General features: G+C 48.8%; 1 protein-coding gene across 1 annotated transcript; it reads right to left on the bottom strand.

The window, feature by feature from the left end:
* Positions 1-4,928: 4,928 nt before the first annotated feature.
* LOC128834836 (cystatin-like) lies at positions 4,929-11,618 on the bottom strand. The gene is made up of 3 exons (XM_054023965.1): positions 11,355-11,618; positions 7,110-7,223; positions 4,929-5,332 (listed from the first exon to the last, which is right to left on the bottom strand). The coding sequence occupies exons 1-3, from the start codon at positions 11,574-11,576 to the stop codon at positions 5,255-5,257; spliced, it is 414 nt and encodes a 137-aa protein (XP_053879940.1). The 5' UTR covers positions 11,577-11,618; the 3' UTR covers positions 4,929-5,254.
* Positions 11,619-15,550: the final 3,932 nt, after the last annotated feature.

Below are 15,550 nucleotides of genomic sequence, written 5' to 3'. Positions count from 1 at the left end.
ATTGGGCAGATATAATGGGATGTGCAGCCCCCACACGACAGCAGACACTAAAGAGTTAATGACGATTACCAGCACTCTCCCAGCTGGGCTGAAGTGACCATTAGAAACAGCTGGGATAAAATCCTGCAACCCAGAAAAAGAAGGGGGTTGCTGGAGAGGCTGAACGCTGCTGTGAAGGTGCTCCACAGGAGCAGAGAGAGCGCCAAGCCACCCAGAGGGACAATTTCCTGGCAGAAGGATCCAGGGAAGGTTGCCAGAGGTAGGAAGCAGCCTGGGAAGGTAGTAACAGACCTAAATAAACAGCCTTTGACTGCCTAGGGCAGGCTATCTGGCTGGAGCCCCCTTCCAGCTCCTTAAAGGGAAGGGAGCGGAGCTTGCTGAGTCTCGGGGTACTAACGTAAGTCTGTTGGCCGGCCTTTATTTTTTTTCCCTGCTGTAAGTTCCTTTGGTTCTCCCTGATGAAGGAGGGAGATACTAGACTGGGGGACTCTAGGTGGAGGTCTTACTACCCTGACAGGGGAGGGACTCAAATGACCAGCAAGAGGGCTGGAGCTGTAGAGAGAGGCCAGGTGCTAAATTTCTAAACTGACACAAAGGGAAACTGAGGCAAGGCTACTGTTACCGAACACCTGGCTGGGGGTGTGCATTTGTGAAAACCCTGCTGTAGTCCATTTTCTCTAGGGTGTGTTTAAACATACGAGTGTATTTCTTCTCCTCTTTACCGTAGAGACACCAGATTTCTTCCATTGTACCCAGGCAAGCAAACCAAAATGTTGTACGGTGTGATAAACCACCACACTCCCTGTTCACCAGCTTCTGTCACTGAAAGTCAGAGAATGGGGATAGAAACTGTAGCTGCAAATTGATCGCTGGGGTTTCATTATGAAAATGCTATAAGTTAGAACCCAGGAATTCAAGCTACACTGAGACCTTTAACAATAGGTGTCTGTTTTAGCTGCTAGCATCATCATGGTCCCTCTGATGTTTAGGGCAGCAACGAAGCTCCTTCACTCCTGTCTGTTTCTGGCAAGTCTTTCAATGGTTCCCCAGCTGTGCCCCAGGTTTTTCAGATCGGCTTCCACAGCTCTTTGCCATGTTGTTTTTGGGCGGCCTCGTGGTCGCTTGCCTTCAGATGTCCATCTTAATGCTACTCTGGTGATGGACTCAGTTTCCATCCGAAGCACATGGGCAATCCATCTCCAATGCCTCCTGGCAATGATGGTGCTTGTATCTTCTTGGCTGCACTGTGTGAATAGGTCTTGGTTTGAAATTGTTCTGGGCCAAAAGATACGGAGGATTTTTCTGAGGCAGGTTGTATGGAATGAAGAGAGTTTGGGCATGTCATAGCTTCTCATTTCCCAGCGTTCTGCACTATAAAGTAGTGTTGGAAATACACAGCTCTGATAAATCTTGAGTTTGGTTTTGGTGTTGTAGTTTGATGATTTCCAGACTGTATTTAAGCTCCTGAAGGTCTTCCTGGCTCTATTGATTCTGTTCCGGATGTCCTGACTTGTTCCACCGTCCTGGCTGATAGTGCTGCCCAAGTATGTGAATGTTTCTACATTGGTGAGAATATGATCCACTATCCGTACAGGTGATGGTGAGGCAATATTAAATGTCATGATATCGGTCTTATTGTGGTTGATTTTCAGTCCAATTTGCTGTCTGAGTGCATTGAGTTGAATTGTTTTTTCTTGTATATGGTGTTGGGTATGTGGTAGGAGAGCAAGATCATCTGCGAAGTCCAGGCCTTCAGGGGATGAGAAGGGTGTTCATTTAATGCCTCTTAGGATGTCTTCTGTTGTACATCGCATTACCCAGTCGGTGGCAATGCTGAAGAGAATTGCAGACATGATACACCCCTGACATACTCCTGTTTTGACTTCAAAACTCCCTGTGATCAACACTGCATTGTAAAGTTGAAATAAAAGCTTTTGATGTTGATTATATGGAGAGGGATTCCATATGCCTGCAGAATGTGCCATAGGTTGGTCCTGTGAAGGCTATCAAAAGCCTTCACAAGGTCTGTTAAATGTATGTAGAGTTGCCGTTGCCATTCTAAGCATTGTTCTATCTCATTTCGTAGAGAGAAGATCTGGTCTGTGCATCCACGCCCTTTCCGAAAACCGGCTTGCTCTTTCCTGAGAACACTATCAACTGCCTCTGATATACACTGGACTATGATCTTACACAATGCTTTGCTTGGTACAGATAAGCGTGATGTGATATGACAGCTATTACAATCACTGAGTGTTCCTTTCTTTTGTATCTTCACTATAACCCCATTAGTCCACTCATCTGGCACTTTTTCCCTTTCCCAAATTGATGTAAATAGAGGGGTCAGGATAGATGCTGCTAACTCAGGCTTTACCTTGAACAATTCTGCATTCAAGTTATCCTTGCCAGGAGCTTTTCCATTTTTTAAGGATTTGATGGCTTGAATGATCTCATCCTTAGTTGAGGTGTCTGTGTTGCTATCCAGAGCTTCTTCTTCCTCCTGGATATTTGCTTCTTCTTTAGGTGGCTCCCTGTTCAGCAATTCTTTGAAATGTTCTGTCCAGTGCATTTCTTGTTCTTTTTCTGTTAGTAGGTGGCCTTGTTTGTCCCTGATGAGTGTTTGTTGGTGTCTGCTGTTTACCACTGATAAGTCACATCATTTTGTAGACAGTTCCTTATTAACCCCTCTCTGCCCTCTGACCGCCCTGCCCCCTCTCCACACCCCCACCCCCTGACCACCACCCCAAACTCCCCTGCCCTCTATCCAACCCCCACTGCTCCCTGCCCCCTTACTGCGCTGCCTGGAGCGCTGGTGGCACTACAGCCACACCGCTGGGCCACGCTGCCGCCGCCACCACACAGCACAGAGACCAGGTCAGGCCGGGCTTTCCAGCTGCACTGCCCCAGGAGTTCACAGCCCCACCGCCCAGAGCATTGCGCCAGGGGTGGAGCAAACAAGCTGAGGCTACAGGGGGAGAGGGGGAGGAACAGTAGGGGAGGGGCCGGGGCTACCCTCCTGGGCCAGGAGCTCGGTGGGTGGGCAGGACGGTCCCACAGGCCGGATGTGGCCCGCAAACCGTAGTTTGCCCACCTCTGCTTTAGAAGGTGGACTCCAGAACTGTACCAACTATTCCAGTGTGGATTCCCAAATACCATATACAGCGATACAATCGCCTCTGTTTCTAGTCACTCATGCCTGTTTAGCCAAGGACTGCATTAATCCTTTTGGCCACAGCATCACACTGCATGTCTACTGTGACCCCTAAATCCTTTCCAGCCCCTTCTTTCCAGGCTGCAGTCCCCCGTTCTGCTGGCATGGCCTGCATTCCTCGTTCCTGGATGCATAATTGGCTGTTTTAAAACACACTTTGTTTGAATGGGGGCAAGGTTACCAAGCAATCTAGATTTGCCCTGTCCACTCTGCCAGACTTTATCAGCAGTGATTTATATTTACTTCCACAGTTACCTTTATCCATTGAACTTGTAATCCCATCAAAAAATGAGATCAGGTTTCTTTGATAAGACCTATTTTCCATAAGCCCCTGGTGCCTGGCATTAATTATATCCTTATTAGCAATGTAATTCCACGTCAGCTTTTCTGTTTTGCGTGGGATTGATGTCAGGCAAACTGGCCTATAATTACCTGAGTCCTCCCGCTTGCCCCTTTTTGAATATTGGCACAACAGTAGCACTCTTCCAGTTTTCTGGAATTTCCCAGGTATTCCAAGATTCATAAAAATTAACATGAATGGGGCTTAAGATTTTTCTGAGCCAACTCTTTTTGGACTCTTGGGTGCAAGTTATGCAGGGCTGCTGATTTGAAATTGTTCATCCCCAGTAGATGTGGTTTAACATCCTCCTTGTTTACTAATGGACTGGAAAGTACTTCATCACCCTTGTGTGAGACACGTACATCCTTCCTTAGAGATAAATACTTCTGTATTGAACACCTCTGCGTCATTATTAACAATGTGCCCATCCTCCTCTAGTATTGGGTCTAGATCGACTATGCTGCAAACACTTCTGCACCTGGGTGCAGATCTGCAGGATCAAAGCCATTATTTGTGGTGTTTTGGCTGCTGAGGGAAAGCCTGTCTCTGAAAGCAATTGCTCCTCCCCAATGTTGTACTTCTACCAACACTGACTGAAATGAAATCTCTGGGGCAGCGGGGGGAATGGCATCATGTTTAACCATTACAAACACAAGGAGCTCAGAGTACTGTCCTTGGGATACCTGATCCATGTGTCTAGGTGTTTGTAATGCACTGAAGATTATGGTATATTCAGGGGCAGGGAGGGGGTGCAAAATGACAGGGGCACTTCTTTTAAAAATATCCACCCCTAAGAAAAGCTCCACCCCATGATTCATCCCTCCCATTACACTGTGCATGTTCTCTGAGCATCCCTGTGCAACTGAAACTGGGCTCAACCCTTCAGTAGGGCTCCTTGGTTTTAGCTCCTTCTGGATTGATGGGGCAGTGCACACCTCTTAGACCTATTGTTCCAGGCTCTCAGCAGACTCAGGCAGAGAGACAATGCTGCCTTGGTTAACCCTTGAAAATGTGATCCCTTCACAACTAGGACAGTTAGAGTTACTTTTCCGGCTACTGTCTCATTGCTCAGAATCTTATCTTTAAATTAAGAGGGAATCTGTTCATTGCACCACCATAATCCAAGCCTGGATTATAGGGGTGCTATGAGTAGGATCTCACACGACTGCCAACATAACCACGCCACACAACTGTTGCAGCAAAACCCAAGCCAAACAGCATGAGTGCGGTTGGGCAGAACTGAGCTACACAGACAGAACTGTGTGGAGAACTTGCAAAGCAGATGCTAGCTCCAGGGAAAACTCCTCCCTTTAATAGGCAACACATCCGTTCGTAGGCTTAGAACGCACACTCCTGACAAAATGACAACATGCTCTGGCACTCGTTAATTAGTTTTATTTCTGTCAGTCTCTGTAACAGGGACACAAACATTTCTCAAAACCTCTGCTGTTGACAAGTTAGGTTAATGTTTTATTTGAAAGGACAGACTGGAGGAACAAAGTAATTATAGGTAAGAAACAAAAAACATTCTATTGTGCTTCAAAGGAAAGTTATAGAGCTTTACTTGCGTAGCACAAGTATACATAAGCATTGGAGTTAAGAGCAATGGACGGAAATCCACCTCAAGAGGGTAATTCAGATTATTGCTTTAAAAACAGCAAACCTACAACAACTGGTTGCCGACGTGTGCGGGAACAAACAGGTGCTTATTGGCATTTATTTTCCAGTAGGCTAATTTTGTTTAGCCAAGGAACAGTGTACACTACGAAGTTGCAAGTGATGTGCTGAGGAGAAAGGGGAGAGGGGGAAAAGTTAGTTTACAAATATAAAATGCAGATCTAATTGAACTGGTCAGGCCAGGGATGCAAACGTTTACTATCTGTGGAGGTCAGCAGCATGTTGCAGAACTGAGAAGGTGGCTCTTTAAATTATCTGCACTTGTGAATATTCTGGGACAACAGTTTCATCAACAGGAGACCAGAGTTGGAAAACTAGTTTTCCAAAGTGTCACACCCGCAACCAATGCCATCAAAGTCAGCAGGAATGGCTGAGTGCACAGCACTTTTGAAGATCAGGTTAGCTCCTCTCAGGGGGCCTATACCACAACTAGACACCCATAGCTGGCCCGTGGCAGCTGGCTCAAGCTCGGGGGCTGTTTAATTGCAGTGTAGACATTCGGGTTTGGCTTGAGCCTGGGCTCTGGGACCCTGTGAGGTGGGATGTCTACACTGAAGTTAAACAGTCCCGTAGCCCAAGCTGTGCGAGCCCAAGTCAGCTGGCACGGGCCAGCCACAGGTCCCTAACTCCAGTGTAGATATACCCTAAGAGCCTAACTTCAGCCAAGACTTTCAACAACGGGAGTCTGAAGCTTTGATGGAGCTTTTCAGACGAGAGCTAGCACCCATGTACGTTTAAAAAAAGGACATGTCGGGGCAGCTAACTCATCAGTGCGTGCACCACTGCAGCATGCACAACCCTAGTAACTGCACACACAAGTTACCAGCTAGCGGTGCAACCAGCAGTAACTGGGCATGTACAATTTCATGCGCAGTTGCAATAAATGTGCATGCAGGCACACATCTGATAATCTAGGCCAGGGGTAGGCAACCTATGGCACGTGTGCCGAAGGCGGCACGCAAGCTGATTTTTAGTGGCACTCACACTGCCTGGGTCCTGGCCACTGGTCCGGGGGGCTCTGCATTTTAATTTAATTTTAAATGAAGCTTCTTAAACATTTTAAAAACCTTATTTACTTTACATACAACAATAGTTTAGTTATATATTATAGACTTATAGAAAGAGACCTTCTAAAAACGTTAAAATGTATTACTGGCACGTGAAACCTTAAATTAGAGTGAATAAATGAAGACTCGGCACACCACTTCTGAAAGGTTGCCGACCCCTGATCTAGGCCAATAGTTCTGAAGTCTTTAATAGTGATGAGGCTGTAGTAGTATTGAAAACTGGATTCTGATTAGACACTATTTTGTGGCTCAGTTTAGTCATTAAGGAGTTTGATCTGAAATCAGGCAACATTCCCCACTGAATTACGTTATGTGTGTGCAGAGGCCTGGGATTCTTTGCAAATCTCCCGCAACTGTCAGATCTCAATCCTGTAGCAACTAACCTCTGTCACCATTAACCTATTTGTAGACCTTGGTGACAAAATGAACCTTTAATAAGTTTAATAAGGGACCGAAACTTAAATTTCTCAAATTGCCAATGAACAATGTGACTGAGGAGTAGGATCTGGAGTGAGAGTGAAGAGCTGTGGGTTATGTTCCCAGCTCTGCCAGACCTATGTGACCTTGGATAAGGTCACTTATTCTCTGTGCATCAGTTCCCTCATCTGTGAAATGGGGATAATAGCACTTTTCTCCCACCCTTTGTCTGTCTTGTCCATTTAAGACTGCTAGTGCTGCAGAGACTGTCTCCCTATGTGTCTGTACGACATCTAGCACAATGGGGCCCCAGATAAGATCTGGGGCATCTAGGTCAGACCTTAATACAAGTTCTAGAGATACACTAGCCCTCTGAGTTTAAGCTCTTTCTATGCCATACCTTAGCCAGCTCTGGTGTTGAATGAAATTCACAGTCCTGAACATCCGTTGATGACTTTGTGCAAGTTGTCCGGCCAACCTTAACATTCAGATAGTACTTGATTCCGGACACAATCTGTAAAAGGAGGGGAAAAGCTTGTTTACAGCACTGATCCGTTGTCTAGAAAGCACTACAGGCCATTGACCTGCCGAGAGGGTCAGCGTGAGACCGGACTAAAAGGAAGGCTTGTTTTTGTGGTGATGTTGCTAGTCTAGGATTGAGTTCTTTGTGGCAGGCACTCTTTTCCTAGGTGTGTGTACAGCACCAAGCACAATTTGATCGCAGGGGAGGCCTCTAGGGGTCATACTGCAATAAATACTAAAGAAAAGTGTCTTGAACAAATGGAGGTGCAAGGAATAAGTGAGTGACACTGGAAAAGCAGAGAGATGGTCCAAGGGACTGAAACCAAACATGCATCCAAAAGGATTGTGTGTGGCAATTAAAAATAAGGACCCAGTACCCTTTGCAGGCCAGAAAACAAAACCTAAGGTGCTGATTCATTCAGGAGAACTGCTCAAGTGAAGTATTTGAAACCGCAAGTGACTATTTTTATTTTTTTTTTTAAACTAACACAATTCTGATTGGGGGGCAGTTGAGGGCAGCCTATTTTAATTGTTAATAGAAAAATGAACTGACCACTCAAGGCAGAAGGGCAGCTGAGGAGAGTCCATAGGTTAGAAAACCATTGTGGAATGAACATATGTGTCTCTCATAACCCTGATCACTGTTTATGCCTGCGGTGTCTTTTTTCACCCTCCTTTCTCAGGCCTTGCCACTTTGGGCTGTTGGCACAGTCTGTGTTTGTACACTGTCTAGCATAATGGAGCGCCCCGCCCCCCCAATCCCCATCAGGGTCTCTGTTCACTACTGCAATATGCATTAGAAAACATAGTAACTGCTAAAGTCCTCCAATTTCAGTTTCAAAGTCTCACATAGGCTTCCTCCCATCATTTGGGGTAGCAGTGTGAACTAGTAGCTAGAGCACTAGCCTAGGAGTCAGGAGATCTGGGTTCTATTCCTTATTCTGCCACTGGCCAGCTTGCAGAAGTCACTTCATTGTCCTGTACCTCAGTTTCCCCATCTGTAAAATGGGGCTAATGCTACTGACCTTCTTTGTAAAGAGTCTTGATCTACCAATGAAAAGCACTATGTAAGAGCTAGGTATTGTTTAAGTAACTAGTTAGTTATTTTTAAAGCCTTGATCAAATTGTCTCAAGGCCACTAAGAGTCACTTCAGCCTCCACAGATGTCCTGCAGAAGGGGAGGAGAGAAGGGTTTGTGGCATTTGTTTCTTTGTAATGCAGAGAAAAGGCCTAAAAGATTTTGGTTCTGTTTCCTTAATTATTTTCCCTTCTCCTTTCTTGTTTTTCATTAGCAATTAAGGTCCTGGGTTGTTTCCCTGGGAAACTCTCTGGATGATTGGGCAGTTGGGACGTGTGGTTATGACATTACAGATACCATAGAAACAAAACCCAAAACACTGCGAAGGCAAATGATTTTTATTCAAGCTGTTTGAAAGTCTTTGGTTTTGTTAACCTCTAAGAATCTTTTCGTTACAACAACCTCAACCCCTTCAAATTAAGAGAACCTCTCCAGGAACATACAAGAGGGGCTGGGAAAAGCAGAGTTTACATTCCTAATATTTCTAAGATAAAACAGGCAAACTGCCCCTCCCTCTACCCCACTAAACTTTTGAAAGGAACCAACTCATTTCCCTCTCCACTCCACTTCCCTGCACAAGGCATGGGGGGGACATTTCAGATGAGTGTTTAGATCTGAGCACTTTCTAGTTGTGCATTAAGTGCTGGGGCTAACATGATTCATTCTCTCATCTTCTCACCAGGTGGACACTTGTCTGCATTAGATATGTACGCATTACACAGTATATCAACCACAAAGATTCTAAGTGCTAGAATGAAGTATAGAGAAACACCCCTTCCTGCTGATTGGTTACTGTTTGCCTTTCAGAGAAGGCCTGCTTCTCTGTTCCTATTTCCTTTTTCAAAAAGCTGGCTTGGTGGCTCGTTTTCCTGCAACTGGCCAGGTCTACATTACATAGTTAGGCTGACGTAAAGCAGCTTACATTGTCCTAACTATGCAAGTGTCTACGCTATAATGGTGCTCCCACAGATAGAAGTCGCCCACTACATTGACTAATAACTCCAGCTCTGTGAGGGGCATAGCGCTTCGGTCGATGTAGTTAGGAGAACAGTGTCCGTCTGTGTAGACACTGTGCTACTTACATTGCCTGATGGCTGTCTGCCTCCACACAGGGACTGACAGCTCCCCTTCACCACCTCCCAGTGTGGGATTGTATGGGAGGGGGGACTCAAGCTCTCCTTCCCCCTCTCAATCTCTCACTGGAAGGTAGCCAGGTGCACACGCGCGCTCTCTCTCTCTCCTCCCCCTCACCTGTGAGCCCAGGCACCTGGCCTCAATTTCACAGCACGGAGTCTACCAGCAGTGAAACTCACAATGTCAGTTTCACTGTTCCTATTATTTCACCTTTGGTCACCAGAGGCTGTCAGCCCCGGGGCGAGGAGGAGAGGGGGAACACCAGCTGTGAGCCCTGCACTGGGCTGACAGCCAGAGACAAAATGTGAAATACCAGCAGCTATGAAACTGACAAGAATGTCAATTTCATTGCTGGCAGGGGCCCTGCTGTGAAATTGAGCCCTGTGCCTGACTCACAGCTGGGGCTGTCAGGGGGTACTCCAGCTGTGAGCCCTGCACAGCTGTTAGTGCCCCACAATGCCCCACTTCAATGGGTGCAAGCGCTCCTGATGAGGATGCACACCACCAGCAGAAGGAGGGTATGGTGGACACCAACAACCGATTTAATGACTGCAGTGGCTGTAGGTCGACCTAACTTAAGTTGACCTAATTTATTTTAGTATAGACAAGCCCTTAGTTCTCATGTAGTTCGGTGCCTATACAAGTAGTTCTATCAAACAACTGGGGAATGGTGGGGATTTTAAAGCCCTAATACCAAATGCTTGATTAGTAAGAGATGGGTCCCCTAGGAAAGCATGAAGGAGGGGAAAAGCCTGCCAGCAACAATGGAGTGAAGACTGAATAAAGCAGAGAAGCCTGAGAAGAAATGTTCACATGCAGCAGTTTGGTTACAAGGCGCAGCCTACTGGCCTCACCCTCGCCAACTGCATTTGCCCAGCACCAGCTTAGAGAGGAAACGCAGTAGTGGAAAGTAACCCACCACTTACTGGCTCAACGTGGGGTTTGCATCTCTTGATTTCTCCATTTTACATTAGCAAAACTAGCTGTCATCTCCCTCCCTGACCTTTGGGGGAAAAACATAACTACAGGGGCCTGCCTGAAGCTGGGGTTAAAAACTGGGAGTAACACCAGTTCTGCAGGTATCTTAGCCTTAAACCGGGGTAAAATAAATGGAGTTGGAGAACCAACCCCCTACAGGTCCCTCAGACCTACCAGTTCTTTCCCACGTCTGCTACAGCGGCACATTCCAGGGCCAGGTCAACAGCCGGATATCTCCCCTCCACCGCCCAGGGCCAGCCTTAGGGGTGGGCCACCCGGGCGACCGCCCAGGGGCACCATGGCCAAGGAAGTGCCATGCAGCAGTGCAGAGTTGTGTGTGGCTGGGGTACAATCAGAAACTGCTCCTGGCTGGCAGGGGAGGGTGGGGGTATCCAGGGTTTTCCCTGCTCCCTCCTCATGGAGGTAGGGGGGAGGACAGCTGATGAGTACAGATATTGCTTCCCCCACCACCACCAGTCCAACTGCCCTCATATGGAGCTGGATGGGGGGGATAAGGAGCAACACCAAGCGCTGGGTGCATCCAGGTCACTTCCCCACCTGGGCCGCGCTGTGAGCCGAGCAGCCCTCCCCTTACACAGCCCAGGTGGGAAAAGTGCCTTGGATGCAGGGAGCCCTGACCTCACTCCCCCCACCCACAGCCCCTTAGGGGTGCCCGGAGGGGCAGCGTCCGAGGGGAGTGGGGAGCTGCGATGCCAGGTGCTCCGTGCACCCAGAGCAGTTTCCCCGGGGGGGGGGGGCAGGGGTTAGGGGCACGGTGCAGGAGTGGGGCAGGGTTTAAATCCAGGGATTCACACGGGGGGGCGTCACCGTCTGCCCGGGGCTCTGCTTGGAGATGCGGGGGGAGGCGGCGGGGGGGGGGCTGGCTGCTCCCCCGGGACCCTCCCCTGGCTGCTCCCCCAGGAGGGACGGTACCTGCTTGCGGGCCTGGATGACCTCGGCCACCCGGCTGCGGTACTTGTCGTTGCTGGCCTTGTTGTACTCGCTCATGGCGAAGCGCAGCGCCCGCTGCACCCCCTCGTCGTTCTCCTCGGCGTCCACCAGCCCCCCGAGCAGCCGCGGGGGCCGGTCCTTGGCCAGCGCCGCGCCGGCGGCCAGGGCCAGGGCGGCCAGCAAGAGCCACGGGGCGCCCATCATCCTGCACTGGCTGGGGCGGAGAGCGGCGGTGCCAGGGGCCGGCCCTGCGCAGCGCTATATCCCCCTCGCCCGGGGGGCAGGCTCCGGGCAGGACCCGCCCCGGCCGGCCACACGGCCGCAGCCTCCGCCTATCCCGGCTGGGGGGCGCCGGGGCACTGCCCCCAGCGCACACGCCTCCCCCAGCCCCCTTCCTGCCAACGCCGAGAGCACCGAGCCTGGGGGTCCCAGCGTGTGGCGCTGCCCAGGGACCGACCCCTGAGAGGGACCCCATCGCCCCTTGCCGTTTGCATCCCCCCTGGGGTGGTGACTTGCATTTGGCTTTGGTTACACATGGCCAAAGGGGGACCTGTCTGTCTGCAAACTGGCCTTGGAGACGTGGGAACACATTTTAATTGGCGTCTTCTCCCTGCCCCTTAAAACGTTGAGTTTCTTTTTCTTTCCGCCATCGATGTTCCTTCTCGGGATGAAACAAACTCATCAGAATGTGGAATTCAAAACATCATCGGCGGGCTCTACTTAGCCCTTCACTTCATCTCCCCCGGCTTGACAAAACATGAACTAGACCTCAGCCCCCCAAATCGAGATTGCTTCATTTACAATTTAGCTGATATTTCTGAAGGGGCAAGAGGTAGGTTGGGTGGCATGCAGTGAATAGGGTGGGTAAAATAAATACCTTTGCTCCTTTTGGCCCAAGCGGTTAGCCATTTGGCACTTTGTAGGCAGATATGGGGCAGATATTTATGTCTGGTGTTTATTTGGTGCAATCCCATGTAATTACAAAGAATGTTTCCCAGGACACAGTAGGAACAAACAACAGAAAGCAGTTTCCTTGCTCATAATTCCAAGCCTACCTTTTCAGCCAGCACTCTGCCCAAAGAAAATGCCCCTCTTTTGGCTTCCTCTATGCTACCAGAGCTTCTCTGGCTTTTCAGGTACTTTCTCTTGCCTGTCTGCTTCTGACACACATAGACGCTTACCGCTGCAATCCAATCAATGCACTATCCCCTGCATTTGCAATCACTTTTCAGGGAAATTCCTCTTATTCCTCCGCAATTAGTGTTTCCCCAGGTCTTCTACATGGCCAGTGCTTTGGGCGGTGGTTTCTCTTTTTCTCTGCTATCTTACTTTCTAAAGGAGCTTAATTGCTTCTTCCATTTAGCCATTAGCCTTGAAGAGGTCTCTGATCTATGAGCAACCACAGACAGGCACGATGGGAGCCGCCAACATAACAACATTGAGCAACTACATCATTCACCATCCAATACATGCACAGAAATATTGACTCAGATTGAGTAGTATGTTACTTCACAAGTTGCTTCAATGATTTCCATGAGGCTGTTTGCAGTGTGAGGCCTGGTCTGTGTTTACAAGTTTTCTGGCATAGTTCTGTTGGTTAGGGGTGTGATTTTAAACACACACCCCCCCCCCCCCCGAGTCCTGATTGATATAGCTATGCTGGCAAAAGCCCTAGTGTAGCCGCATTTATACCAGGAAAAAAAAAGTCCTTTTGTTGGTATGATTTATTTTGATCAGGGAAGTATTAGTATAAGTATTCTGGCAAAAACATTCCTTTGCCTGTATAAGCTGCAACTCCACTTTCCAGTGTGTACTAGACCAAAGACGCTGTAGATCAGATGTGGGCAAACTATGGCCTGTGAGACTATCCTGCCTGGCCCCTGAGCTCCCGGCCGGGGATCCTAGTCCCCATCCCCTCCCCCGCCATCCCCCTCTCCCCCGCAGCCATGCCGCCGCACGGGCCACACTCTGGCCCGCCACTCCCACTGGGTAGCGTGGGGAGCACAGCTGGCTCTGGCTAGGTGGTGTGGCTGCGAGCTCCTGCTGCTGGTAAGGGGGCAGGGGGTGGTTGGGTAAGGGAACGGCGGGTCCTGGGGGGCAGTCAGTGAGCAGGGGATGGTTGGATGGGGCGGAGGTTCTGGGGGGGATGGTCAGGGGATGGGGAACAGGGAGGGTTGGCAGTGGGAGTCCCAGGGGGCCTGTCAGGGGGTGGGAGTGTTGATAGGGGTCAGGAGGGCAGTCAGGGGACAGGGTGTAGGGGCGGGTGTTGGATAAGGGGGTGGGATCCCATGGGGCAGTTATGGGCGGGAGGTCCCGGGGAGGGGGCAGTCAGGGGCAAGGAGCAGAGGGCAGTTGGATAGGGGGTGGGAGTCCTGGGGGGGCTGTCGGGGGCAGGGGTGTGGATAGAGGTCGGGGCAGTCAGGGGACAGGGACCAGGGGGGTTGGATAGGGGGCAGGAGTCCTGGGAGAGGGCGGTCAGGGAACAAACAGCAGGGGGGGTTGGAGGTTCTGAGGGGGGCAGTCAGGGGGCAGGAAGTGGGAGGGGGAAGATGGGGGCAGGGGCCAGGCTGTTTGGGGAGGCACAGCCTTCCCTACCCGGCCCGCCATACAGTTGTGCAACCCCGATGTGGCCCTTAGGCCAAAAAGTTTGCCCACCCCTGCTGTAGATTCAAAGTGAGAAATCTTGCCCTGAATTAGATAGGGTCCTGCAGAAGAAATAGTAGGCGATCATGTAATTAAGGACTGTACCATAATGCCTACGCACAAGAGAACAGAGTGAAGGTTGAGCCAGCTCCCTTAACCTTGGCCCTTCTTGACTTCCGAGTGCTTTGCAGACTTGAGTCTCAATCCTGCACACCTCTGATTGCAAAGTTGTGTGTAACATCACATCAGTTAATACAACTCCTCAAGGTCACTTTCTTACACAACACGAATTTCTTAGTGAAAACTCACACACGGGCTTTAACGGTGCAGACGGACTCACCTCTGGCCCTTTGATTAGAGCTGGCTGGAGGACAGCAGTTCCATTTAGCAACAACTTCTGAGGTTTTGAAATTTGTTTTTGTTCTGCATGGGAAGGAAACCAAAACCTTTTGAATGTGTTCACTAAATGGCTGTTTTCAGATTGAAAAGCTCAGGGTTTCAATTTGGGGCTCGCTCGCTCTCTGACCAGAAGCGACCAGAGAGCTCTTGACCTCAGAACCCTCCTCTATAAAAACATAATTGAAACCAGTACGTCGCTGCCAGATGTTGTGGCTTTGATGAATCAGCTATTTTGACGAAATTTCATTGAATTGAAAATGTCCCACCCAGCTTCACTTCGCACCTCTGCAAACACTGGGGTTCCATTTCATCAGACTGATCCTCTTGGCACCTTTCTTGGGGGGGGTGTGCACTGCCTGCAACTTACATAGTCACTATGTACTGTGCCCAGTCCTAGTCAACATATTCATAAATGATCGGGAAAAAGGGATAAACAGGGAGGTGGCAAAATTTGCAGATGATACAAAATGGCTCAAGATAGTGAAGTCCCAGGCAGACTGCAAAGAGCTAGAAAAGGGTCTCTCCAAACTGGGGAACTGGGCAACAAAATGGCAGATGAAATTCAATGTTGAAAAATGCAAAGTGATGCACATTGGAAAACATAATCCCAGCTCTACATATAAAATGATGGGGTTTAAATTAGCTGTTACCAGTCAAGATGGAGATCTTGGAGTCATTGTGGATATTTCTCTGAAAACATCCACTCAATGTGCAGCGGCAGTCAAAAAAGCAAACGGAATGTTGGGAATCATTAAGAAAGGGATAGAGAATAAGACAGAAAATATCATATTGCCTCTATGTAAATCCATGGTACGCCCACATCTTGAATACTGCGCGCAGATGTGATTGCCCCATCTCAAAAAAGATATATTGGAATTGGAAAAAGTTCAGAAAAGGGCAACAAAAATTATTAGGGGTATGGAATGGTTTCCATATGAGGAGAGATTAATAAGACTTGGACTTTTCCGTTTGGAAAAGAAATGACTAACGAGGGGTATGTTAGAGATCTATAAAATCATGACTGGTGTGGAGAAACTAAATAAGGAAGTGTTATTTACTCCTTCTCATAACACAAGAACTAGGGGTCATCAAATGAAATTAATAGGTAGCAGGCTTAAAACAAAAGGAAGTATTTT

Source organism: Malaclemys terrapin, chromosome 3 (assembly GCF_027887155.1).
Source record: "Malaclemys terrapin pileata isolate rMalTer1 chromosome 3, rMalTer1.hap1, whole genome shotgun sequence".
Taxonomy (NCBI): Eukaryota; Metazoa; Chordata; order Testudines; family Emydidae; genus Malaclemys; species Malaclemys terrapin.
The sequence above is the reverse complement of the archived record's forward strand: the minus strand, read 5'-3'. Positions and strand labels throughout refer to the sequence as shown.